At 38.3% G+C, this 27,364-nt stretch overlaps 1 protein-coding gene across 6 annotated transcripts in view; it reads left to right on the top strand.

Annotated features, from left to right (window-relative positions):
- Positions 1–27,364, top strand: part of NPHP1 (nephrocystin 1) — a 61,317-nt gene that overhangs the window by 18,992 nt on the left and 14,961 nt on the right. Inside the window, exons 7-17 of one of the 6 annotated variants that reach the window (XM_023618699.2) lie at positions 1,774–1,874; positions 2,457–2,499; positions 3,372–3,459; positions 4,629–4,723; positions 6,792–6,920; positions 19,849–19,923; positions 20,296–20,379; positions 21,691–21,801; positions 22,658–22,740; positions 24,872–24,948; positions 25,911–26,010. In XM_023618699.2, coding sequence (XP_023474467.1) covers positions 1,774–1,874; positions 2,457–2,499; positions 3,372–3,459; positions 4,629–4,723; positions 6,792–6,920; positions 19,849–19,923; positions 20,296–20,379; positions 21,691–21,801; positions 22,658–22,740; positions 24,872–24,948; positions 25,911–26,010 — 986 coding nt within the window. The remainder of the gene's footprint in view (positions 1–1,773; positions 1,875–2,456; positions 2,500–3,371; positions 3,460–4,628; positions 4,724–6,791; positions 6,921–19,848; positions 19,924–20,295; positions 20,380–21,690; positions 21,802–22,657; positions 22,741–24,871; positions 24,949–25,910; positions 26,011–27,364) is intronic. The other 5 variants (XM_023618700.2, XM_014731027.3, XM_001494414.7 and 2 more) reach the window with 5 other exon arrangements.

The raw sequence follows: 27,364 nt of genomic DNA, 5'->3' as shown, positions 1-27,364 counted from the left end.
TATATAGTCGATATTAAAAAATACTTTCTAATTTTTGGGGCCTGCCCAGTGGTGTAGTGGTTAAGTTTGCATGCTCAGCTTTGGCAGCCCAGGGTTTGCCGGTTCGGATCCTGGGCGTGGACCTGTGCGCTGCTTGTCAGGCCACTCTGGTAGGCATCCCACATATAAAGTAGAGGAAGATGGGCACAGATGTTAGCTCAGGGCCAATCTTTCTCAAAAAAATACACCTTTTTTTTTTTCATCCCGTGTTTTCAAATTCCTGTCTGTTTTTTACACTTAAATAGCACATCTCAGTTTGGACTAGTCACATTTTAAGTGTCAGTAGCCACATGTGACAACTGGCTGCCATATTGCACAGTTCAGGTCTAGATCATCTCTTTCAATGGTAGCATAGTATTCCAATTTCATATCGGACATTTAGGTTGTTTCCAACCTGTAATAACTGTAGATATGTTGCAAAGAAGCTCTGATTAGCTTCCACTTTGAGTTACAAAAGATCCCCGAAATAGTGGCTTAAATAAGGTAGAGGCATGTTTCTGTCGTGTATGCATGGAAGAAGTGTGGAGGTAGGCAATCAGAGGATGGGGAGACCACAGCTAGTATTTTATTCTGTAGTCAGTGTGAGGCAGCTCTTCCTAGGGTTGTCTCTTCAGTTTAAGTTGGTTCTAGATCTTTTAACAGTTCCAAGCAGCGAAAGAGGAAAGAGGAATAAGAAGTCAAAAGGTTTCCTGGAAGTTACACAAAAACTTCCAGTTATATCTCCTTGACCAGAATTTAGTTTCTTGGCAACACCTAGCTGCAGGGAGGCCTTGGACAATGTCATCTTTTAGCTGGCTCAGTGCTAAAATCATGCCTTCTGTTAGGAAAGAAGAGGTGGAGGTTGGGTGGTAGGAAACCAGCACCCTGTGTTGTGATCCGTCTGCACAGACATCTTTGTGGACTTGCCTCATTGTTCCCTGAGATAAATTCCCAGACGCTCATTGCTGGTTCAAAGGGTTTACACCTTTATATTTTGGTTTAATTTGCCATTTTGCCTTTTGGGAAAGTTCTGCCTGTCTGTCCTGCCATCCCCAGCATCTGAGAGTGCTTGTTTCCCCACACATTTGCTGGTGACAGCTGTCTTCACTCTTTTTGCCAAGGTGAAAGGCAAGAAAGGCTCGTTAATTGTTCTTATTGGCATTCATTGTACTGCTAACGAGGCTGAGCATCGTATGATATACTTTCTGACCATTTCTATTTCTTCTTTGTAAATTGCCTTTTCAGTTTTTTTGACCACTTTTCAAAGGAATTTTTAAAAATCTTAGTGATTTATGAGTTTTTATAATATTTTAATTATAAGGATATTAATCTTTGGAAACTTGTGACAAATATTTTGTTTGTTGACTTTCAACTGTGTTTATGTAGCTGAGTCTGTCAGTGTTGCCATTTATGATTTTGGTTTTGGTATCACAAGTGGAAAGGGCTTCCCCATCTCAAGATTATTTTCTCCTAACACTTTTATAGTTCTTTTATTTCTATCTTTGCTTCTTTTTTCTTGATTTGGATAAATTCCATCCGGAATTTATTTTGATTAAACTTGCTCTCTACCGCTACCCTTGTAATTTTTCTAAATAGTAAAGCTATCAACCATGTGTCAAAATCTTTTTCCCACTGATTATTGATACACTTGGCATAAACTAATTTCCTATCTACAACTGAGTCTTTCTGAAAGTACTTTTGTTGGTTGATTTTTGCGTTAGGTAAAAATCACTTCATATTTCAATAATTTTTCAGCCTTATAATAAAGACAAAGGTGAAGAATCAAGTGAAGAAGGCAGTGAAGAAGATGCAGAGGTGGGCGATGAAACAGCAGAGGGAGCAGAAGTTAAACAAAGGTAAAAAAGCTTGGGGGCCATCAAAGTAGGCTTAGGAAACTTTTTACTTATTTATTTTTGGTGAGGAAGATTGGCCCTGAGCTAACATCTGTTGCCAATCTTCCTCTTTTTGCTTGAGGAAGACTGTCACTGAGTTAACATCTGTGCCAGTCTTCTATTTTGTATGTGGGCTGCCACCACAGCATGTTTTGATGAGCGGTGTGTAGGTCCACACCCAGGATCCAAACCCACCAAGCCCCCTGCTACTGAAGCCGAGCATGGGAACCTAACCACTATATCTCTGGGCTGGCCCCCTTTTTGTTCATTTTTACTATTATGAATAATTGAAGATTTCTTGAAATAGAGATAAGGTGCAGTTGAGAACAGTGCTTTTCGTAGTACTGTTTGCTTAGAGATTGTTACTACTTTAATTTTGTGATTATTTTTAGTGCGTGATGTTCTTCTATCTTGGTTTCATCCAGAGCTCTTTGGTTTTCAGAACTTACTGACGGTTGTATAGTTTGTTCTTTGACTAATGAAGTTCTCTAGCTGAGAATAGGCATAACCCGTCAGTGCACTCACCTTGCTCTTTTGTCTCCCCAGAGCTGATTCTCATTGGAGTGCTGTCCAAAAAGCCGTCTCAGAGGTTGGTATCTCCTGCCTTGTTACTGATGTCTCGTTTTCTCATCTCATACTTCTGAGAGTTCAGATTCAAAACGAGGTGGAGACTTTGGAAGATCACGTTGGATCTTGAACAGGGTCCGGGGTGTGAAATGTACAGGGCAGAGAACATATGTTTCTGGTTTATAAGCCTGTGCTCCAAGTAGCATTTCTCGTTAGGTCTTTTCTATGAGAAGACTAGATTTGAGGGCTTGGAAATATCTCCCATTGATTCTGCCTGAATTTTCTATCATTTGGGTAAAGACTGATGTTAAATTTTGGCTAATATGAAAAATTCCAAAAAGCTCAAAAAAGGAAGAAATTATCCATAATCCTCTCATTTAAAGAGTTACATAACAAAATGAAAATCCACTCCCTCCATAAGTAATCACCATTAACATTTTAGTAAGTATCCTTTCTGACCTTTTACCCTACTTATCGCTTACATGGACGTGCTCGTGCGTGTGTAAGTGATGTGTACACATATACAAAAAAACCATTGATTCTTCACTGCATTATCTGTTTATGGAATTAGCTCATCTGTTACGTGGCAGGACGTGTGGACAGGACAGGAGTAGGGACATTTGATGAGGGATGGGCAGGAAGCAGCTGGTTTGGAGCACAGAGCTCTGCCCACTGGGCACTGCATGGGGTTTAGGTCCTTGGGAGAGGCCAGGATTCAGTGATGGCGTCCTCTCAGGAATTTGGGATTAAATTGCTATATTCTTTCACTAAAGTCTGTACTTTTGTGTTTTCCTTTTTTGGGTTGGAGTTCTGTAGTGATAAAGAGAAAGGATTATAGAGGTGAGGAAAGATGAATGAAAACAAGCAAATCAATTCTGTTTTTACTGTCTTCAGCAGATAAACACTGTTGATGTGTTAACCACGATGGGAGCTATTCCGGCAGGTTTCAGGCCTTCTACTCTCTTCCAGCTTCTGGAGGAAGGTAACAGGTGGCTGTCAGCCACCACACACTTTTAGTTAAGCAGTGAAGCTTTACATCTAATTCAGTCCTTTCCTGTATCTTCACCCCCCCCCCCCGCCCCGCTGCCCACCCCCCTCACCAGCTCCTTCCCTCATCAGTAGTACTAGCGTGCCTAATACCTCCCCACTTTAAGAACCAGCCCTCCAACCCTATCCCATTCTAGCTGAAGCCTCACTTTCTCTACTTTTCTTCATAGCAAGACTTTTCCAAAGGGTTATCTCCATTACATTTCTGTTTCTTATTCATTCTTGGATTTCCCTGTACTTGGCCATGCTTGTCCATAAGCTCATTTTACAGAGGAACAGTGTCGGGGGAAGGCTTTCCTGTACATGCCCTGAGTTGTGTTATCTGGAAGGGCTGCTCTGAGGTTGCCTCTGCTGGGAAGGCTCTGCTAAGCCCTCCTTGAGTGCCCAGCCCCTTCTCATCCTTGGGGTCTCAGGGTAAATTCCTCCTTCCCAGAGATGCCTTCCTAATAATGCAGGTTCCCCCACTCCCATCCACTTGAGCACCCTTTATAGGTCTAAGTCACCCTATAATTATTTTACTGCTCCTTTTGTCTACCTATTTTTTTAAATTGTTTCCTCCACTCGGCTGTAAGCTAATGAGGGCAGGGCCGTATTTCTCTGATGCATATTTGTATTTCTGGCTCCTAGTACCTGGCACAGAGTAGGAACTCAGAAATGATTTCTTGAGTGAATAAATGAGTTTGTAATGTGTTCTTCATGACTAAAGTATGGAGGAACTTTATAAAAATGCTTTTGTGTTAAGAAGTGAAATTAGTGATTATGTATTTTTTCTAAAATCTCCAAAAATTGTTTACAGATTTTCTGCGTTTTACAAAAATATTTGAATGGATGATCTTCATCACAGGGCATGTTATCGGGCTAAGTCTTTAAGATCTTTCTTAAAGCGCTTTAAGATCAGCTCTGGTGTGCTTCTATCTTTATGTTTCCTGCTGCTGTTTTATGCGTAAATCTCTATTGGGACGTCTGTCTTAGAAAGCAGGTTCCTAGTAAGCAGCTTGGCATTTGGATTTCTGTTTGCTAAGTTTGTGGTATAACATCATGGATTTTGATTTTGAATTTCATTCCTTTCTTTGTAAGAAAATAAAAGAAACATTATTTTCACAGGGAATCAATTTCGAGCAAGTTACTTCTTACAGCCAGAGCTCACCCCTTCACAGCTGGCCTTCAGAGACCTGATGTGGGATGCTAAAATGGGCACTGTGAGTAAGGGTGCTATCAGGAAAATGATGACGTTTCCAGATTTTGTCATGGTTGCAAGCATACAAATAACATGTACATTGATTAATGCATTATAGGAAACAGAAAAACATTGTTTCTGTATTGTAATTTTGAAACACTTAGTGATAGTTTGATAGCTAAGGCAAAACTTGGATTTGTTACCTTGACTGCGTCTTGTTTCTCTTCTCCATTGCTGTCTTCTCCCGTTGTTACAAAGAAAATAATACTAGGAGTCTATCTTAACCATTTTTGCTTCAATTTATTCATTTATAAAAAGGGAATAATAATAATACTTCCAACATAGGGTTATTGTGAGAATTACATTGTACGTGTGAAGGGCTTAGAACAGTGCCTGGCACTTGATGATAACTCAGTGAATGTTAACCAGTGTCATTAGCAGTAGTAAGTTACTTTAATTAAGTAGGAGTGAGGAAGTTGGCAGTACTTTGTGATTCTGCTTTTTGGGGAGAGCTTAGAGTAGAAGATGCCTCGTATCCCCAGTATCTGAAGTAGGACATACTCTTGATACTTAATTCTGCACTCCTCCTTTTTAGCAGATGTGAGCCATGTTAGAGCACATCGCTCCCCTTCCTACGCGCCTTCTGCTCTCCCGCCTCCTCCCCCGGAGGCTCGGGGAAGAATAGGAGGACCCAGTGTGGGCACGCTTTGTGGGGAGGGTGGGCAGGATTTCACTGCCCTCTTTACTCTCAACCTCAGCATTGCCTGGAACCTTCTTAGGATTAAGTATCTTTTGTTGCAAGTCCACAAAGATGTTGTATTTGGTCTGTTTAGTGAACTAGTACTTGAATAATGGCATTTTAATGTTATGAGCTTCTACCCTGAGAACTAAATATTCAGCTCTCATTTCTTAAAAAGTTGACAAGCTGTTAGATATTGTCTTATTTTTTCAATAATATAAGTTATTTAAATGGAAAGGCTCATGACTAGAAAGCAGAATGTTAAGAGCTGGAGATATTTTTAAATAAGAAACCAGAATGCCAATATATTTATTGACATTCTGAAATATACCTGTGAAGTAGAACTGAATAGTCATATCCAGTGGCAGTGCATTGTCTCTGTCAAAACATCTGTATAAGAGGACATCAGGCCACCCTGGTGACATGGTGGTTAAGGTCATGTGCTCCGCTTTGGCAGCCTGAGGGTTAGCAGGTTCGGATCCTGGGCGCAGACCTGGCACAGCTCGTCAAGCCACGCTGTCATGGCATCCCACATAAAATGGAGGAAGGTTGGCATAGATGTTAGTTCTGTGACAATCGTCCTCAAGCAAAAAGGAAGATTGGCATCAGATGTTAGCTCACGGCCAATCTTCCTCACCAAAAAAAAAGAAGCCAAGGAACAATGTAGATAAATGCTTAAATTAAATTAGAACAAGGAGGAGGGAGGAGCTGGCTGGATAATACTGATGCCGGGAGTCATTGGTTCTATGCTGTGGTGATCTTCTACACTGGCCCACGTTGTGTAAGAATGAACTGTAAGCATGAACCTGGAGTAGTGATTCCATGGTCAGGTCATACATTTTACCTGATTGTACTTACTGTTCTTTTCATTACAGTTTTTTTTTTCCTTTTCCTTTTTCTCCCCAAAGCCCCCTGGTACATGGTTGTATATTCTTAGTTGTGGGTCCTTCTAGTTGTGGCATGTGGGACGCTGCCTCAGTGTGGCTTGATGAGCGGTGCCATGTCTGCGCCCAGGACTCGAACCGATGAAACACTGGGCCCCCTGCAGTGGAGCGTGCGAACTCAACTACTCGGCCACGGGGCCGGCCCTTTCATTACAGTTTTTAGCTATTTACCTAAAAGATGCAAATATTTCAAATAGGAATATTTATGAAAAATTTAACTTAAGTTTTGACTTGAACAGACTATTGAAACTTTTCTTATGAGTGTATGTTTGTGTGTAAAATTTTTCCTTCTGTTCTTTTTTATTTTATGTACATTTTCTTAAGTATTTACAAAAGATGCTTTGAAAATGAATTTGTCTTATAAGTCATAAAAGTAAACCTTTTTTTATAACTAATTTTTTTCTCAGATTAGGTCGAGACCAAGTCGTGTTTCATTGATTCTGACCCTCTGGAGCTGTAAAATGATTCCTCTTCCAGGAATGAGCATCCAGGTTCTGAGCAGACACGTACGCCTCTGTCTGTTTGATGGTAATAAGGTGAGCTCACTGAGGAGTTAAATCAAGTCACACAGGATGGAAAACATTTTGTTAATGCCACACATTAAACATGTACGGCATGAGGTCTTTGTGTGTGTTTGTGAGTGTGTGTGTGTATAAGTATATGTATGTATGTGTGATATGTATAATGTAAAATAACGTGGTAGAGTGCAAACCGCATGCCGTCTGATGACGTAGACTTAACTCCTGGCTCTTTGCGCTTGCTGAGTGTGTGATGTTGGTGCATCACAATTAACTCCTCTGAGCCTTATATTGTTCACCTACCAAAAGGTTCTGATGCCCGTCGTCTAGTATAGTATACAGTTCAGATCTTAAGTGTACAGAGTATTGCATTTTTGACAAATGTACACACCTATATATAACCAACATCCCAATCAAGATATGGAGCATTACCATCACCTTACAAAGTTTCGTTGTGTTCTTTTTCGTTCTACTCCTCCCTGATTCCTAAGAGCAATTCTTTTTTTTGGTGAAGAAGATTGGCTCTGAGCTAACATCTGCTGCCAATGTTCCTCTTTTTGCTTGATGAAGATTGTAGCTGAGCTAACATCTGTGCCAGTCTTCCTCTATTTTTTTGGATGTGGGACACTGCCACAGCATGGCTTGATGAGCGGTACATAGGTGTGTGCCCAGGATCTGAACCCGTGAACCCTGCGCTGCCAAAGTGGAGTGCCCGAACTTAACCACTATGCTATCGGGCTGGTTCCTAAGAGAATATTTTTTACCCAGTACTAAGCAAAGAATTTGAATGACTCTTAAAAATTCATTGAGGGGCTGGCCTGGTGACATAGTGATTGAGTTCATACGCTCTACTTCAGGGGCCTGGGGTTCGTGGGTTTGGATCCTGGGTCTAGACCTACACACCACTCATCAAGCCATGCTGTGGTGGTGTCCCACGTAGAAAAAATAAAGGAAGACTGGCACAGATGTTAGCTCAGGGACAATCTTCTTCAAGCAAAAAAAGGAAGATTGGCAGTGGATGTTAGCTCAGGGTCAGTCTTCTTCACTGCCCCCCAAAAGAAATTCATTGATTTGTTTGTGAGATGCAGCTTAAATAGTGCTTAGATGGAAATTTATAGCTTTAATTGCATATACTAGTCAAAAAGAAAATCTTGAAATCAGTGATCCAAGCTCCAAGTCAAGAGGCTAGACAAGAGTGAGTTAAGCCCAAAAAAAGTAAAATGGAGGAAGTAATAAACATAAGAGTAGAAATTAATGAAATAGAATACAAGAGAGAAAATTTAAAAAGGCAAAAGTTTATTCTTTGAAAACATTAATAAAATTGAGAGATGCCTAGTAAGACTGATCAATAAATTTTAAAAAGAGAGAAAGCAAGAAAACAAATGATCAATATCTGACATGAAAACGGAGCCCTCACCACAGATCCCACAGACGTTAAAGGGGCAGTAAGGAGATATTATCAACAACTTTATGTCAATAAGTTTGACGTCCTAGATAAAGATATAAATTCCTTGAAGACTATAATTTACTGAAACTAACACAAGAAGACATAGAAAATTTGAATAACCTCTGCTGAATAAATTGAAACTGTAATTGAAAACTTTGCAACAAAGAAAACTCCAGGCCCAGATGGCTTCACTGGTGAATTCCGCCAAACATTTAAGGAAGAAATAATACCAATAGTATACAAACTCTTCCAAAACTTAGATAGAGAAGAACTGCTCCCCAGCTGATTTCATGAGGCCAGGAAAAATATGATGGCAAAATGTGACGAGACATTACAGGAAAGCAAAAGTCCAAGACCAGTATCCCTGTGAATACCTGACTAAAACTGTAAGCAGAATATCAGCAAATTGAGTCAAGCAATATATAAAAAGGACAATATGTCATGACTAATTGGGGTTTATTCTGGGAGTTCAAATGTATACCCCTGTGTAACTGACATTTAATATTTGAAAATACGTCCTTGTAATGTCCCATATTAACAGAACCAAAGAAGAAAAACTGTGATTGTCTCATAGATGTAGAAAAAAGCATTTGACAAATTTCAGTACCCATTCATGATTTTAAAAAAATTCTTACCAAACTAAGAACAGAAGGGAACTTCAAATTGCTAAAGGAGAACAAGAGAAAACTAAAGCTAGTATCATCATACTTAGTGGTGAAATATTGAACACTTTTCCCCTAAGATCAGGAACAAGTGAAGGATGTCCAAGAAATAAAAAGATAACTCCATTTTTTTTAATGGGCAAAAGACTTGAACAGGCACTTAAAAACCGAAAAAATATGAAAAACCAATGGGCATATAAAAGGTACTCAATATATAATAAGCTATCAGGGAAATGGAAATTAAAATCACAGTGAGAGAGATCCAACTATATGCTGTGGACAAGAAACCACTTTAAATATAATAGTATAGGCAGGTTAAAAATAGAGGGATGGAAAAAGATGTACCATTCAAAACATTAATATCAGATAAAGTAGACTTCAGAACAAGGAAATTAGGGATAAAGGGATAAAGAGGGATATTGCATAATGATAAAAAGACAATTCACCAAGAAGACGTAACAATCCTAAATGTGTACACACCTAACATCAAAATACGAAGAGAAAATTGATAGAACTGAAAGGAGAAATGAGCAAAGCCACAATTATAATTATTCCCTCTCAGTAAAACAAGTAGACAGAAAATTAGTGAGGATATAAAAGAACTGAGTAACTCCGTCAGCAAACTGAATCTAATTGACATTTGTACAATACTGCACCCAAAAATAGTAAAATACATATTGTTTTCAGTGCACATGGAACATTCACCAAGATAGATGATCCTGAACAGATTTAAAAGAATTGAAATCATACAGTGTATCATTTTTGATCACATAGAATTGAATTAGGAATCAGTAACAGAAAGATAACTAGAAAAATCCTTAAATACTTGGAAGTTAAACAACAGATTTGTAAATAATCAATGGGGTAAAAGGAAATTTCAAGGGAAATTAGAAAATATTTTGAACGGGACAAAAAATGAAAAAATGCAACATAGAATTTGTGGGATGTTAGCTAAAGCATTGCTCAGAGGGAAATTTATAGCACTAGAAAAGAATTTTCAGATTGATAGTTTAACCTCCTGAGGAGGTCATGCTTGAGTTGAGATCGGAGGGGTGACTAGGTCTTGACAAGGTGAAGAGAAAAGAGAAGTGTGTACCTGGCCAAAGGACCAGCACAGGCAAAAGTCTTGTTGGGAAAGGCCTTGGGAAGTGGGAGGTCAGTGTGGCAAGTGCAGAGAACAAGAGGAAGTGTAGGATGGGATGAAATGGGAGAGGGCAGGCAGGAATACAGTGTAAGACATTGTAAGCCATGGCAGAAGGAAGTTGTGTCTTTATCTTAGAAACAGGAAAAGTCACTGGAGGGAGTGACATGATTTAGATTTATGTTTTGGGAAGATCTCTGGCTCCTTTCTGGAGATAGACTAGAGGGGACCTGAGTAGGCCATTTAGGGGCTACATCACAGTGTGGTGGTCAAAGGCAGCAAGTGTCACCTTCAAGAAAACAAAATCTGGAGCCAACTTGCCTAGGATTAACCCTGGCTCCACCAGCCACATATGGGATGCTGACCTAGTTAATTGACCTTGCTTTCTCTCACTTTCCTCACCTGGTGCACGTCTCTTAGGGTTGATGTGAGGATTAAATGAGTTAATATAAGTGAAGCACTTAGAATGATACATAGAAGATAATAAGTGGAACTAGATGAAAGATGATGAGATTAGGGAAGTGGAGTTGGAGATGAGAGCTATAGCTAGAGGGATATTTAGGAGGTAAAACCCAACACAGTTTGGTGATGGGTTGAATACGGAGGGTGAAGGAGAGTGGGGTGTCAAGCATGACACTTGGTCTCTGACGACCACATCTGGAGGGGTGGTGGTGACAGTCAGTGAGATAGGGAACACGGTTACTGGATCAGGCTTGGAGGAGTTTGTGGGTCTAGCTTTGCTCACAGTGTGCATCTAACTCCCAGCACGAGCAAAGTTGCTTTCTTTCATCTGAACTGGGAGTAAATAAATGAACTTGGGGTTTTATAGTGACCCTCCCTCACTTCTATACACTCTGCACAAAGCCACTGCCATAAATGAGCCAGTAGGTGTCATCAGTGACCAAGAAAAGATGAAATGCCTTCTTTTCCTTAGATCTAGTTTGATACTTTTTGCTATACCTCTCCCAGTTCTCATACATGAAAACTTAAGACAAAGATTGGAATTTTATTTTAAATAGCATAACAAAATATTATAAATTATTTTATATAAAAATAATAGATGTTAATTTATGAAACTAATTTATGTTAATTTTTCAAAATGAGAAACAGTATGGAGATTCTTCAAAAAATTAAGAATAGAACTACTGTAAGATCCAGCTATTCCACTTCTGGATATTTATCTTAAGAACACAAAAACACTAATTTGGAAAGATGTCTGCACCCCTATGTTCATTGCAGCATTATTTACAATAGCCAAGATATGGACATCCTAAGTGTCCATTGATGGATGAAGGGATAAAGAAGATGTGGTGTAAATACACAATGGAGTGCTTCTCAGTCATAAAAAAGAATGAAATCTTTCCATTTACAACAATGTGGATGGACCTTGAGGGTATTATACTAAGTGGAATAAGTCAGATGGAGAAAGACAGATGCCATATAATTTCACTCATGTGGAATCTAAAAAATCAAAACAAATGTACAAACAAAATAAAACAAAAACAAACTCATAGACACAGAGAACAGATTAGTGGTTACCAAAAGGGATGTGGGTTGCGAGGTGGGTGAAATGGGTCAGGAGGGTCAACTGTGTGGTGGTGGATGGTAACTAGACTTGTGGTGGTGATCACTTTATAGTGTATACAGATGTCGAATTATAATGCTGTACACCTGAAACTTATGTAATAAAAAAAAAAGAGAGCTTTCCTATTCTAAAAAAAGGACACTGACAGGTTAATGATATCTCATCCACGAGATATACCAGGCAAACACCAAACGTAATAAAACTTTTGTAAGCTATGTTAATATCAGAAATAGTAGCTTTCAAACAAGGAGTCTTAGAGAAATAAAGAGGGTCACTTCATAATGAGAAAAGCAGCACAGCATAGTGACTATAGGCAACAATAGTGTATTATATTCTTCAAAATTGCTAAGAGACTAGATCTTAAATGTTCTTACCACAAAAAAATGATTATGTGACAGGACAGAGGTGTTGGCTAACGTTATGGTGGTGATCATATTGCAGTATATAAATGTATCAAATCAACCTGTTGCACACCTTAGTCTTATACAATGTCATGTGTAAATTATATCAATAAAAAATTAATCAAGAAAAAATTTCAAATTGAGGAGTTATAGAACATATTTAATAGTTTGACAAGGGGCTGGCCCCATGACTGACTGGTTAAGTTTGCGCGCTCCGCTTCGGCGGCCCAGGGTTTCGCCAGTTCGGATCCTGGGCACGGACATGGCACCGTGTTGTCATTAGGCCGTGTTGAGGTGGCGTCCCATATGCCACAACTAGAACGACCCACAACTAAAGAAAATATACAACTGTGTACTGGGGGGGTTTGGCGAGAAAAAGCAGGAAAAAAATAGTTACACAAATACTGATGCTATTTACTTAAGAATACTTCTTTAATAAATCTAAGCCTAGTTATAAATAAAAAGTGTTGTTATTAAAACTAATTAATGAGACACCACGCCCAATAATGTCTGAGTAAGCTCCTCTGAGAACAACTTGCCCCATGATGACAATGGTAAATTTTGGGTAATACACAAAAAGCAACTACCTGAAAGCACTGGAAAGCATCCAAAAGCAGGCAGATGCTAGAGGGGAGTCTTAAATCTGTAGTCTGCTGTGTTTTTTTCTCTTATTCCCTTTCCTTTTCATTCCTCTGTTTTCTTTTTCCTGCCTTCCTGTGTGTTACCCGAACCTTCTTTAGAGCTCCTTTCTGGATGGTCTGTAGGGTTTTGTTGAGTGGTCTCTGTACAGCTTTTTTAGTGGTGACTCTAGGTATTATTTTATACATACCTAACTTGCCACAGTACTGGTGTCAACATTCCAGTTTGAGTGACATATAGAAACCTTACCTCCCGTTAATTCTCTTTATCCTCCCTCCTTTGTAATATAATTGTCTTAAATATTTCTTCTGCAGGCATTGAGAATCACATCACACATTATTAGAATTTTGCTTCAACCGTCAAGCATAATTTAGAAAACCCAGGTGAAAAATCGATCATATTTACCTGTATTTTTACTCTTTCCATTGTTCTTCCTTCATTCCTAGTGTTATGAGTCCTTCTTTTATCATTTCCTTTCTGTTTAAAGAATTTCCTTTAACCATTCTTTCAGGGTAGCTCTACTGGCTACAAATTCTCTTAGTTTTTTTTTTTATCGGAGAATCTCTCTTTCCCTTTCATTCCTAAGGGATATCTTCACTAGATAGAGAATTCTGAGTTGGTGATTCTTTTCTTTTAGTACTTGAAAAATACTGTGCCACTTTTTTCTGGTTTCTGTGGAGTCTGATGAGAAATCCGCTGTCATTGGACCTGACCTTCCCCCATTGGTAAATCTAGGGCTTGTTTCTCTCTCGCTGCCTTGAAGATATTTGTGTTTAGTTTTTAGAAGCTTATGATGTACTTGGTCATGGATTTCTTGGGTTCATCCTGTTTGGGATTTGCTCAGCTTCTTAAATTGTAGGTTTATGTCTTTTGCCAAATCTGGGGTTTTTTCAGTCATTATTTTCCAGAATACTTTTCCAGCTCCCAAACTCTCCTCTCCTCTGGGACTCTGATGACATGAATCTTAGATCTTTTGTTGTAATCTCACAGGTTCCTGAGGCTCTGTTCATTTTTTCCCATCTATTTTATCTCAGTTGTTCAGATTGCATAATTTCTATTTTCTTATCTTCAAGTTCACTGATTCTTTTCTCTCTTTTCTATTCTGTGGCTGAGTCTATCCACTGTCTGTTTTTTTTTATCTTGGTTATTTTAGTTTTCAATTCTAAAATTTCCCTTAGATTCTTCTTTATATCTTTCATTTCTTTGTTGAAATTTCCTTATTTCTCTTTTGAGACTTTGTATTTCTTTGTATATTTTAAATTTGTTTCAAGAATGTTCATAGTTGCTTATTGAAGCCTTTTTAAATGGCTACTTTAAAATGCTTGTCAGATAATTCTGTGTCGTCTCAGTGTTGGTGTCTGTTGATTGTCTTTTCTCCTCCAAGTTGAGATTTTCCTGGTTCTTGGTATAATGAGTGAGTTTTTACTGTATCCCAGACATTTTGGGTGTTAAGAGTCCCCGGATCTTATTTAAGCTTCTGTTTGAACAGGACTCTGACAGCATGCTGGCAGGGGAAGGCGGGTGCTCCCTCACTGCCGCAGGTGAGGCTGGACGTGCTGGTTCCCCCCTTGGCCTCTGTTCACACCCCTGGGGCAGGTGTGCCTCCTTACTTTCGGGCCCTGGTGGGAGTTCAGGCTCCTCACTGGCCTCCACTGACAGCACTCATTGTGTCTTCTTCAGGACCTGTGATCCCTACACAGCCCACTTTTCTCTCTCCACTCTGGACATTACATATAAGATAAAAATAAGGTTTGTGAATTTCATTATATTAAATTTTACATCAGAAAAGGAAAACTGTGAACAAATAAGGAACTATGGTTAATGATATGCATGCTAATATATTTAGGGAAAAGTTTACAAATGTTTACAAGTTTGCAGTGCATCAAAAAATAAGGTGAATTGGTGGGTGTATAGATGATATATGTGATAAACCGGTATAGTAAAATGTCAGGGATAGAATCTAGATGATGAGCATAAGGGAGTTTGTTTTAATTTGTCTGGTGTGTTTGACACATTTCATAATTAACCAACATTGTATGTTTCACTCTTTTAAAAATTAATTGAAAATCCTTAAAAACTCATTAAGAAGTAATACGTCAAATAATTACATATCCATTTTGCCAATAATAAGAAATAGAAAACAAACCTAAATGTCACATTTAGAATATTTCTTATCTTAGAATATTACAATATTCCAATTTGTTTATTCTTTTCCTTTTATATATATTTTATACCTCAATCTGATTTTTATTGGAATTAGCAATGTTTTTAAATTATGAACTATTTCAAATACACAGAAACATGCAGAGAATAACATATCAGATACCCATAGCCTTATCGCCTTGTTCTGTTGAAGGCTCCCAGTTTGCAATATGTACTTCTGACTTTTTTAAAAATAAAAAATAGGGGCCAGCCCCGTGGCTGAGTGGTTAAGTTCGCACGCTCCGCTACGGCAGCCCAGGGTTTCTCTGGTTTGGATCCTGGGCGTGGATATGGCACCACTCATCAGGCCACGTTGAGGCGGCGTCCCACGTACTGCAACTAGAAGGATCCACAACTAAAATATACAACTATATACTGGGGAGATTTGGGGAGAAAAAGCAGAAAGAAAAAAAACAAAAAATAAGTACTTGCTTAAGTTTTCTGTAAACATAAAATTTTTCTTAAAAAGTAAAGTCTATTAATTTAAAAATAAGTGCTGCAAATATGATTGAAATCCCCAATGTACCCCTGCCCCATCCCATTTCTTTCCTTCCTCTATATAGGTAATCATTATCCTAAACTTTATTAATTTTGTACAGCATAATTTTTAATGTTATCGTGCTTTACAAAATGGTATCATATGCTTGTATCCTTCTGCAACTTTCTTTTTTCCCTCAACATTATGTTTTTGAGATTTATCCAAGTTGACAGATTTTGTTGTTGATCATTCTTTTTAACTGTTGAATGATATTCCATAATATGGATATACCACAGTGTGTTTATCCATTATTCTGTTGAGGAACATTTATCCATGTTATAGACTTTCAATGAACATTCTTGTATATGTTTGTGTCCACGTGAGACAAGTCTTTAGAATATATACTAGGGAGTAGATTGCTGGTGGAGTGTGTACATCTTCAACTGTTTTAGATAATGCCAAATTACCCTTCTAAGGGCTTCTTCCAGTTTGTACTGCCACTAGCAGTGTATGACGGCCCCCATTTCTCCACATCCTAACTAATGCCCAGTATTATCTTACTAATATTTTGGGTATGAAGTGGAATCTCATTGTCATTTTGATTTTCATTTCCCTGATTACTAACGGGTTTTTTAATATCTTTTCATATGTTGATTGGCCAATTAGTTTCCTCCATTATGAATTGTGCTTCATATCTTTTGCTCATTTTTCTTTGGATTTTTGTAGATTTAAAATTTTTATTTGGATTTTCAAATTTCGTAGAATTTAATATAACAATATTACTTTACGTATATAATTGATTTGTAATTCTTAATAAATACTGGACATTTTATTGGTTATTTGCTTTCCAAACATCTCCAAGTCTGTGGGTTGTCTTTTAAGTTTGTTTATGCTGACTTTCAAAGAACAGAAGTTTTAAATTTTAAAGTGGTTAGGTGTATCAATCTTTTCACTTATGGTTTATGATTTTTACGTCTTACTTAAGAAATCCTTCCCTGTGTCAGGATCACAAAGATATTCTCTTATATATTCTTCTAAGTATTTCTCTTCGTTTGGTATTGAATCTACTTAAGATTTATTTCTGTGTATTCTGTAAAGAAGGGATTTTATTGTATTTTTTCTGTTTATTCCCATTTATTCCATTTATTTCCATTCCATTCCTATTTATAGCAATTATCCCAATAACATTTATTGAAGAATTTGTCCTTTCCCCATGACTTGCAATAGGCTCTGTCATGGAACAAGTGTTCATCTGTCTGTGGATCTGGTTCTGTCTCTGTTCTGATCAGTTGGTGTGTTTGTCCTTCCCTGGATCAATACCGGTCTTAATCACTGTGGCTTTGTAAAATGGCAAATCCCTTCAGTTTGCTTTCTATGTAAATTATTCTTAACTAACCTAAATCCTTTGCTTTTCCATATGAATTTTAGCATCAGCTTGTTAAATTACATGAAGAACCATGTTGGAATTTTTAGTAGAATTGCATTGAGTTTATAGATTAGTGTTACTAGAGTCTTTACAATCTTAAGTCTTGTAGCCCTTAAACATATGGTATGATCTTTCCATTTATTATGTCTTTATTTTTATTTTATCATAATGTTCATAATTTTCTACATAAAAGTCTTACATGCATTTTGTTAAATTTAAACATAAATACCTTGTTTTCATTTTTATTTTCAGATAAATGTACAATCATATTTATTGCAAATTGAATCATTGTCCAGCACTCAAGTACGGTAGCTACTAGCTGAATGCAGCTATTTAAATTTAAGTAATTATTTATTTAAATTAAATTTAAAATAATTTTAAGTTAATATCAATTAAAAACTTAGTTAAAATTAAATAAAATTTAAAATTTAGTTCCTCAGTGTCATTAACTACGTTTCAAATGCACGACAGCCAAATTGGGCTGATGGCTGCCATGTTGGATAGCACGCCCAGCACATGTCCATCATCACAGAAACTTCTAATCGAGTTCTCTTGCAGGGCACTGGATCACTGCATCCAAATGTAAATATGAGTAACGCATTTGGTATTATGACTTTAGAATGTAGTAAAACATGAAGTCATGGTGATAATAGGTTGACATGGTTATTGCTGATCTGCTCTTGTCTTTTCATTTAGAAATCAAATTTTTATCTTGAAACTTTTCAAACATTCACAGAAGTAGAGAGAATAGTATAATTATCAAGAGTTTGCTAAACTGGCTAATCTATCCCCAATGTTTTCCTTCAGTTTTTGTAAAAATGCTGTAGTGAAAACTTCTAGCATTTCCTTTTAGTCCTGCATGTGTGCATCTACATTTATAAAAATACTGACATTTTCTTACATAGTCAGTTTCCTCGTATAACCACCGTTATCACACCCTGCAATATTAAGAATCATTCTGTGTTTTTCATCTAATACCCAGTCCATATTCAGATTTCCCTAATGTTTAAAAAATTCTTTTTGTAGTTGTTTTGTTTGAATCAGGATCCATACAAGGTCCACACATCGCATTTGGTTGTTGTGTATCTTAAGTGTCTTTTAATCTAGCAGTCCCCCTTCTCTCACCTTTTAATTTTTGTGCCATTTTCTTGTTGAAGAAACTGGATCAGTTGTCGTGTGTAGTGTCTCACATTCTGGAGTAGCGATGTCAATAGACCTTTCTGTGATAGTGGAAATATTCTTCTTCTCCCTGCTTCGGCTCACTACTTCCTTTGAGGAGGAAGGTTGGTCACCATTTTTTTTCCTCACCCTGCTGACTTTAAGCAGTAAAGCCATCTCTTCCTCTATCATGTATTGAGCACCGTTAGCCTCTGTAACATACAAGTCCATCTCCTTGCCACCGCGTCCTGCTTCTCGACAACGAGCCCAGGAGACCCCTGGATTTAGTCTCACCCTCTCCTTTGCTTATCTCTTCTATTTATGGCCTATTGAAATATTCATCTTACTTTTGAGTTCTACTCTGTCTTTTTAACTATTACGGCTTTATGTTTGGGGCAGAGCAGCTGTGTTGAAGCAGAAATTCATCTTAAGCAGAAGTCCTCATGCATTCTTAATGCAGTTTGCTAAATGAAAAAATCTCTGAAGTTTTTGAATTCTTGATTACTTTATCCTGTGTGTTCTGGTTTTGTACAGAAAACAGAATTATTCTCACCCAGTCACTCACCCTCTCTGGCTGCATTTGTCTCAAATGTATAATGAAATGGTTGGACTAAGTCCTTTCAGCTCTCAGAGTCTATAAATCAAGAAAGATGTAAAATTACCAAGCGGAATAATTTACTCCTGAATCTAAAGCAGTTGCTCCTGAGTCAAAATCAGCATTCTCCAAGTTGAAAAGATAAAAGCAGAGATAATATAAGATCTCAGTTTCGATGATTGCAAAGGACTTCTTAGATGTTAGAAGTGGGAAGCACTTCTTGAAAAACCAAGAGGGAACTTAGAATAAATAAAATGCAGTTTTACATTAAATACCAGGTAATAATCAGAAGAAATTTGTCCTCCAAGAGTCCAGGTTGAGAATATATATTATTTTAGGAAGAGTTTAAATAATTCATATATATTAGTTGTTGAAGGTAATGGGGATTTTCCTTATGTGGAAACGACTCGGCTGCCCTTGAGATACTCCTAGTTGCCTGCCAATAAGGCCGCAGAGGACAGTGAATTGAATTTGACCTAATATGATACGTTTGGGATTATTTCTAATTATTTTTAAGGCTTACTTTTAGAAGTGTTATACTAAGATATTTTTATCTAAAATAAAAATGTATTATCTGTCCTTTGCGAGATGTCAGTTTTGGCCATAACATTATAGAATTTGAACTTTTCTTTACAGTTTTTGCTCCTTTTGTATTTCATTGTTTTATGTAAATTGTAGGATTAACATCTTGCAATAGCATTTTATAAGAGATCAAATTGTAGGAAGAATATAATTTATGGGCCTAGAGATCTTGAGGAAAACTACCTGTGTATCTGAGCTGTTAGCATTGTCTGTCTTAGGGGCAGGGTGACGGACTACATATGAAATGCGTTGATGGGTCGCATTTCTTAAAAGGTCATTTGTACCTGAAATTTCACTTGCTTTTCTGGTAAACCGATCTCAGGTGTTAAGTATTTTACTTAATATAGTTTATTACTGGTGTAAAGATCTGAGTCTGAATTCATTTCATCAGTTCTTTCATTGTTTTATTAATAAGCGCTGTAACACTTGTTTTGTGTCAATCATTTAAAAAGTTATATGTGTACTTGATGTACAAAGAAAAACAATTAGAGAATTGCACAAAGTAAGAAGTGAAAGGCCCCGTCCCCCTCTGCTCCACCCCGTGTAGCCACCAGTAACTCTTTGGGACCTGGAGGGGTGGTGCTTCACACACCTTCGATCGTGGTTTCAGATGGGAAAATCTCATTTCAGGTTCTGAGCAACATTCATACAGTCAGAGCCACATGGCAACCTAAAAAGCCCAAAACTTGGACCTTTTCTCCCCAGGTAAGTAATCTGCTGCGTGAATGGGATGAAACATGAACTTCTTTCACCTGTTAAATGTTAATACAATTAATTTCTAAAATGAGGCTGTCAAGTGTATTCCTGAAATAATGTATTTATGTTATGCACAGAATATATGGCACCAGATTTGAATCTTTAGATTCTTTAAAGTTCTTTGAAGACTTTGATAAAAATTACTCATGCTTCTGACTCACCAAAGTAATAATTCCTATGAATCATCTCATTCAGTGGATTTCAGGGTTCAATTTTAGAAAACGCCCTTTGATGAAAAATGAAAAGAAAAAGTTAAATTTAGGAAGTGTTTTTCAAAAACGAAATGTCCAACAGTGCTAATGTGAACTGTGCTTTCTTCAGATAAAATCAAGGGTGACACCTAGGGGCCTGGCACATTACACCCAAATACTGTCAAGACTTGGGAACAGAAAAGACTGGAATGGGGTTAGGCTTTCAAACCACTGACTCAGTATTACATAGATGCCAGTGAAGACAAAGATACCTTTATGTTCTTTTGATAATATAATTGTCTGTAGTTTATTTTACCTTACCTTTTTTCCTGCCTCCAAGGTTTCATTACTTTAGTATTTATTTCCCTACCACAACTAACTTCCTTGTGTCACTGCACCATTCGTTAACCTTCCTCTTATTGCGTCAAAAGATCTTAAAGCAAGATAGAGGTTCAATGAGAGGGCAGTGGATGTGGAGGAGGCCCAGCCGCCTCGCTTGTGTGTTGCATCTATCCCTGCTTGTCTATCACACAACTCCTAAAAGTCCGGTTTGATCTTCTGAGCACTCTTCTGCTTATGTTTTCACACAATTCTGATATTGCATCTCTCTGTATGTACAGAGTTTAGGGAAGAATTTTCTGATGTTTTCCTGAATATAAAGATGAACTGTTTGGAGGGATAACTAGTAAGTATGTGTGCCTTTGTTGAATGAAACGAAGCATCTGTTAGGTGCAAGGCCTTCTTCCTGGGTATTGCGGGAACTTACATGTTAGCAGGGAAGAAACGTATACACGTGTCATAGCAATATCCTCTGTTTATGGAACTCTGACCCTGTGCCAGGCACTGTGTAGGCCCTTATGTGCATTACCTCACTTAATCCTTAGCGTAGCTCTATGGGGTGGATATTGTTGATGACTATCACAAAGGCAGAATGTAATGGTCATGGGACTCCAAGTGCTGTCACAGCACAGAGGAAGGTGAGGCGAATTCTGGTCCTTAGGCTCAGGGAAGGTTTTGTAGAAGAGGGGCTAGACCTTGAAGGATGGGTAGAATTTTATAGACAGGAAAGAGTGATGCAGTTGTCCATGGAAAGGGAATGGAATAAGCAAAAGGGAAGGGAAAGGAAAATTTACAAGGCACACATCGGGAAAGTTGAGCAAATGTGTGTATGCAGCCTTTAATTTTAGTTCTGTTTACAAAAAACAGTAGTTAATATAAATGTCGTATTGTATATACATCCTGTTTTTGTAACACCTCTGGGAGCCTGGGCACAGTGCTTGTTTCATGGCAGCCTCTACTCTAAGCAAAGAGGAAGTGAAGGTAAAGCTATTTCCCTTTAACACAAAAGTTAATTTTTTTAATTTTAAATCATTGGTATGGATGAGTCCGATCCATCTGCTTTCTGTTTCCTTTAAAAGACCTTTACTATCATGCAAAGGCATAAACCATTTACGGGTGAATAGAGCTGAAACCTCCCTCCCATTTGTAGTTTTTATTAGTAACTTTAGTTTCTTTCTTGTTTCAGGTTACTGGCATCTTGCCCTGCTTGCTTGATGGTGATTGTTTTATCAGATCCAATTCTTCATCTCCAGATCTTGGAATATTATTTGAGCTTGGAATTTCTTATATTCGCAATGTATGTCAGTTGAAAGACAAAGCTTTCTAATGGATCAGTTAAAAGGAAGCCTTTTTTTAAAAAAAAAGTCTGTATTTACAAGTAAAATAATTGAGGTTTTTATGGGTAATAGAATTTTAATCTCTTGGTGCACCCAACCTTATGGCTGAGGCTTCTAATTAAGGGACCTGTCAGAGTGGTAATTTTCATAGAGAACACCAGAAATTTGGATGAATTTATGTGTAGGTCTGTGATAGTTAAATGTCCCCACATTCAAGCAATATCTTGGTAGGTAGACTTGTGCATATGCTTGGCCTCGAGGTAACCCAGAGAGCCAGTTGTTATCACATTAATGGTATTGTGCCATCCTTTCATGTCTTTGAAGCAAATTCATCCGTATGTGTTGTGGGTGGGTAGGGTAGGAGAGGGGAGCAGGTCCCCCACGTGAGTCCCAGTGGCCTTTGGCAGTTGACAGTGGGGGTAAAGTTCTGAGCAAAAAGCCCCTTGAATGGTTTAATTCATGCTTTCCCTCTCAGTGAGACAAGGCTTCATAATCCCATGTAGTGTTGATGTGGTTCGAGATCATTCCACAAAACGTTTGTATCACTCAGGAAGCAATAGCAGCAGTTGCCATGTCATCAGGTTTAGGGGATTTTCGACAGCAATTTGACAAGATAGGATTTTCACTCTACATACTGCCTTTACCATCTGATCGGCAAGTCACATGGGACTCCACCGTGTTTCCCTTTCTTTTCTTGTGAAGAATTTTTTAGTTCTAAAGGTGAATACTAATTTTGTTCCTTTAAAAGGACTTGGTATGTGCTTATAAATTTGACAGGTTCAACTATTAACTTTCATATACCTTTTTATTTTCTAGTCAACTGGTGAAAGAGGAGAATTAAGTTGTGGCTGGGTGTTCCTTAAACTTTTTGATGCCAGTGGAATTCCTATTCCAGCAAAGTAAGTTGGCTATGTATGCTTTCCAAATGAGTAATTTTGTAGAAGTTTACTTTTTAGATGCTGGATCCCTCAGGTTTGCAGTGTGTGTCCTGTTAGCGTTTCAGTCACTTTTGCAAGAGGGCCTTGACTGTTGGTGTTCTTTGAGGCGGTGTATGAAGACAGCGTGCGCAGTCTCATCCTGGGGAGGAAGCAGTGCCACAGGCAGAACAGGGATTTTAAAAGATGTGTGCAGCAGCTGTCTGCTGAGAATAGTCTCTCAGTGATCTTCTGTGGTGTTAGCACTTTTTGCAGTGCTGAAACAGAGTACATTCTCTCCAAAGAGGAAGAGAGCTGAGTCCGGGGTCCCCAGGTCCCCTGGGACTCCGCCTTTCTTCTGTAGGTGATACCCTGAAATTGTAGTGGCAGCCAGTGTAAACAAATATAAAATTTAAGACCAAAAGGCAGACTGGTAGCAAATATTTGCAATATATACATAACAGTCAGAAGATTATTATTTCTAATATGAAAAGAGCTCTCAAAAATGAATGAGAAAAAGACAATCCAAATTTTTAAATGGGTACACACAAAAAATCTAAATCTAGCATATAAACAAGAAATTCACAGAAGAGATACAAATGGGCAGTCAATAGGATGGTGAATAAGATCCTAGGTTTGGAATTATAAAATTAGGGCTCTAGTCCTGGTTCTCTGTAATTGTAAGCAGATTCCTTAATGTCTCCAAGCCTCAATTTTCCCCATATTTAAAATGGGGAATTATGATAGTTCGTACCTTAAAGGGTTATTGTGAGGATTAATTCTGATAATGCTCCTGACTCCCGTGGCTTCTAATTAAACCCAGGGTGGGTATGGCCTCCTTAACACACGCCGAGGTGAAAGTCCTGATTCCACTAGTCCTCCTCTGACGTCACCCCAGTCGAAGGGGGAGGGTACCTCCTTCCTCCCAAATGGATATAGAAGCCCAGGCTTCTTGTGATTTTTGTTTGTTTATTTTTAATAATGTTCAGGGTTTATAGTTTTACCTAGTGAGAGGGAAAAGTCTATTCCATCTTTCTGAAAGTGAAGTCACAGCTAATTTTTAAATGAGGTGGAGGCCTATGTATTGATTCAGAAACATCTCCAATGTATATTATTATATGAAAAAAGCAAGTTGCAGAATAGTATGTATTCTGTGACTCTACGTTTGTTCATGACAAGTTGTATTTGTGTGCGTGTGTGGATGGGATCTATGAACTGTTCCCAGGAGTTGCCTCTGAGGAGCAGAGCTGGGGAGGGGGCACAGGGGGATTAGAGAGGCCTTTACCTTCTATTTTCTACACTTGGGTAGTATGCAACCATCAATATGCTAGTATTGAGATTTACTGTATGTAGATATCTGTTTGCATTCGCATAGAAAAAGATAGGACAGGGAGCTTACCAAACTGGGGGGAGGAATGGGGAAGGATTTTTCATTTTTTAACTTAGCATTTCTATGCCATTCAAACTTTTTACAATAATCTATATGTTACTTTTATATCTTAAAAATGATATAAATTCATATAGCTTTATTTCAAATGGTGATTCAAAACATTTGAAAAATACATTAAAAAAATCATAAATTTCTCATTAACGCAAATCAAAACACTTTAATGACATCAACTAATCTTTCTCATTTTAACATGGAAAAATGTATTGTCTACAGTTCAGAGTTAAGAAAGAAGGGGACAGGGGGCTGGCCCCATGGCCAAGTGGTTAAGTTTGCACGCTCCGCTGCAGGCGGCCCAGTGTTTCCTTGGTTCGAATCCTGGGTGTGGACCTGGCACTGCTCATCAAACCACGCTGAGGCAGCGTCCCACATGCCACAACTAGAAGGACCCACAACGAAGAATATACAACTATGTACCGGGGGCGGGGGGGGAGTTGGGGAGAAAAAGGAAAAAATAAAAATCTTTAAAAAAAAAAAAAGAAAGAAGGGGACTGTTTATTTACTGAGATAATACCTCACGGAGCAGTCAGCAGCTTTCATTCTCATTTACCAATGAGACATAGATAAAATGTCTGTGACTGTATCTGTGCTAAAAAATACTTCACGACTGACTCCAGTGTTTGAAAATGTCCATAATATTTAATGTCTTGGTGTGTTTGTCTTTCGTAGAACTTACGAACTCTTCTTGAATGGCGGCACCCCTTATGAAAAAGGTGTGGAAGTGGACCCTTCAGTGTCCAGAAGAGGTACAGCCCTGATGTGTTACTTTCCTAACTTTCCTTAAAGATGAAACAAACAGAAGATGCATCAAGGAAGATAGCTATATTCAAATAGGCTTAACATTTTTCACTAGAATTCACGTTATAAAAAATATGTCATTTGATATTAAAATCTTAGTCCTTTTTATCTAAGTGCTTGTTTTCTTGGCAGCACCTGTGAGACTCTCCTGTAGGAAATTGGGAAGTGTGAGGGCCCTGCGTCCGTTCCTTCTCATCGAGCACTGGGCTGATCCCTGTGCCTGCACAGAATCAACAGAACAGGCTACTTCAGAGACTGCCTGTTGCTGGGTTAAAGGGCTCAGACGTTTCAGATTGCGATATACATGCCAGGTTGCCTTTCAGAAATACTGAGCGTCTGTTAATATGTTCAGTGACCAGGCACTGTGCTAGATAATGAGAAGGGAGAGTAAGACAGATATAGTCTTTGCCTCGTGGGACTCAGAGCCTGACAGATTTGAAACTCCCCTTTGCTTCTCAGACATCCAGCTCCTTGTTTGATGATTTAGGGCACACAGCATTGCTGCTGCCCTGGCAGCGCCAGTCCCACCTTCTTGGAAGAGAAAGGAGTTTGGATCCGGGAGGCAGTTGGTTCTACCTGGCGTCAGACATGCTTTTTAAACTCCCTTTTCCCCTTTATGATCTGGCAGCCGTGGTGCTGTCGCAGCATCTGATATAGCGGCGGCTCCAGGGGCCAGTTGTGTAACCCTAGGGAGGCCGACAGGCATTAACATCACACTGTATCTCGTTATTGGCTCCCTAGGTGTGTGGGTGACTCCTGCTTTTCACACAGTTCTGCACCATTGGTGCTGAAAAACGCGTTGCTTTATTATTTAAAAAATACTTTTCTTATTATAAAAATACTTTGTTTTATTATATTCACTGTTCCAAGCACTTTAAGTTTTGACATTTATTTTTCATTTTTTTTAAAGCACATGGAAGTGTTTTCTATCAGATGATGATAATGAGAAGGCAGCCTCAACTTCTAGTAAAACTGAGATCTTTGAACAGAAGATCAAGAAACATACTAAGGTTGGTACCAGTCTTTACCTGTCTGGTGAACTTGAGGTCATTCAGCATTTGTAGACCATCTCTACTTTTGGCTTCTCCTCCTGATTGGTCGTCTTTTGTTGGTTATTTTTTTCCTCACTAATTTGTCTGCCAAAGATCAGTAGGGAAAAGGAATAGATCTAAAGTTCAGATTAGCTTATTCTTCTGTTTACTAGTTAGCTCAATTGATAGATCTGGTCAAAAATAGTGTAGAAACTTTTGACTAAAAAGGGCTTAACATCCATGATCCTGTCTTCAGGGAACTTTTTTTAATGTCAAGTTTGTTGTATAATTTACATACAATAAAATTTACCCTTTTGGGCTTACAGTTGAGTCTTGGCAAATGTAGACAGTCGTTCACTACCACCACAATCAAGATAGAGAATGTTTCCATTGCTCTAAACGGTCATCCCATGGTCCTTAGAGTCAGCTCCTCAGGCCCAGACTCAGGCAACAAAGCAAAGAAAGTCTTCCTTTCCAACAGTTTTGCCTTTTCCAGAATGTATGTAAATGGAATCATGCAGTGTGTAGACTTTCTTTCACTTAGCAGAATGCATTTGAGCTTCGTCCATGCTGTTGCATGTGTTACTAGTTTATTCTCTTTTGTTCTAAATAGTATTCCATTTGATGGGCCATAATGTGTTAATCCATTCATTAGTTGATAGACATCTGGGTTTTTTCTAAGTTTGGGCAATTATGAATAAAGCTGCTCTAAATATTTACATATGAGTTTTTTGTGGGTGGACATATGTCTTCATTTCTCATGGATATAACTACTTAGGCATGGAATTACTGGGTCATCTGTGGTATTTTTGTTAAATTTATAATAAATTGCTAAAATCTTTTGCAAAATGACTGTACCATTTTACACCCTCCCCAGTAATATATGAGAGTTCTAATTACTCCATAATCTGTTTTTTTTCCTCTTTTCTCCCAAAGCCCTCCGGTACATAGCTGTGTATTTTTTAGTTGTGGGTCCTTCTAGTTGTGGCATGTGGGACGCTGCCTCAGCATGGCTTGGTGAGTGGTGCCATGTCTGTGCCCAGGATTCAAACTGGTGAAATCCTGGGCCGCTAAGGCAGAGTGCACAAACTTAACGACTCAGCCATGGGGCCGGCCCCTAATTACTCCATATTCTTGACAGCACTTGGTATTATCAATTTTTTTTCTATTTTGATCACTTTAATAAGTGAACAGTGGTATCTCATGGTGGTTTTAATTTGCATTTTCTTCAGAGAGCTTTTGCACTATTAGAATCCCAGATCTACCCATTTCTAACTCAGTAACCTCTTAGACTAGTCATTTCACCATCTCTCTCAGGATCACAATGTCTACA

The sequence above is a fragment of the Equus caballus genome, chromosome 15 (genome assembly GCF_041296265.1).
Source record: "Equus caballus isolate H_3958 breed thoroughbred chromosome 15, TB-T2T, whole genome shotgun sequence".
In the NCBI taxonomy this organism is placed as follows: domain Eukaryota; kingdom Metazoa; phylum Chordata; class Mammalia; order Perissodactyla; family Equidae; genus Equus; species Equus caballus.
Note: the sequence above shows the minus strand (reverse complement) of the source record. Positions and strands in the feature narration are given on the sequence as shown.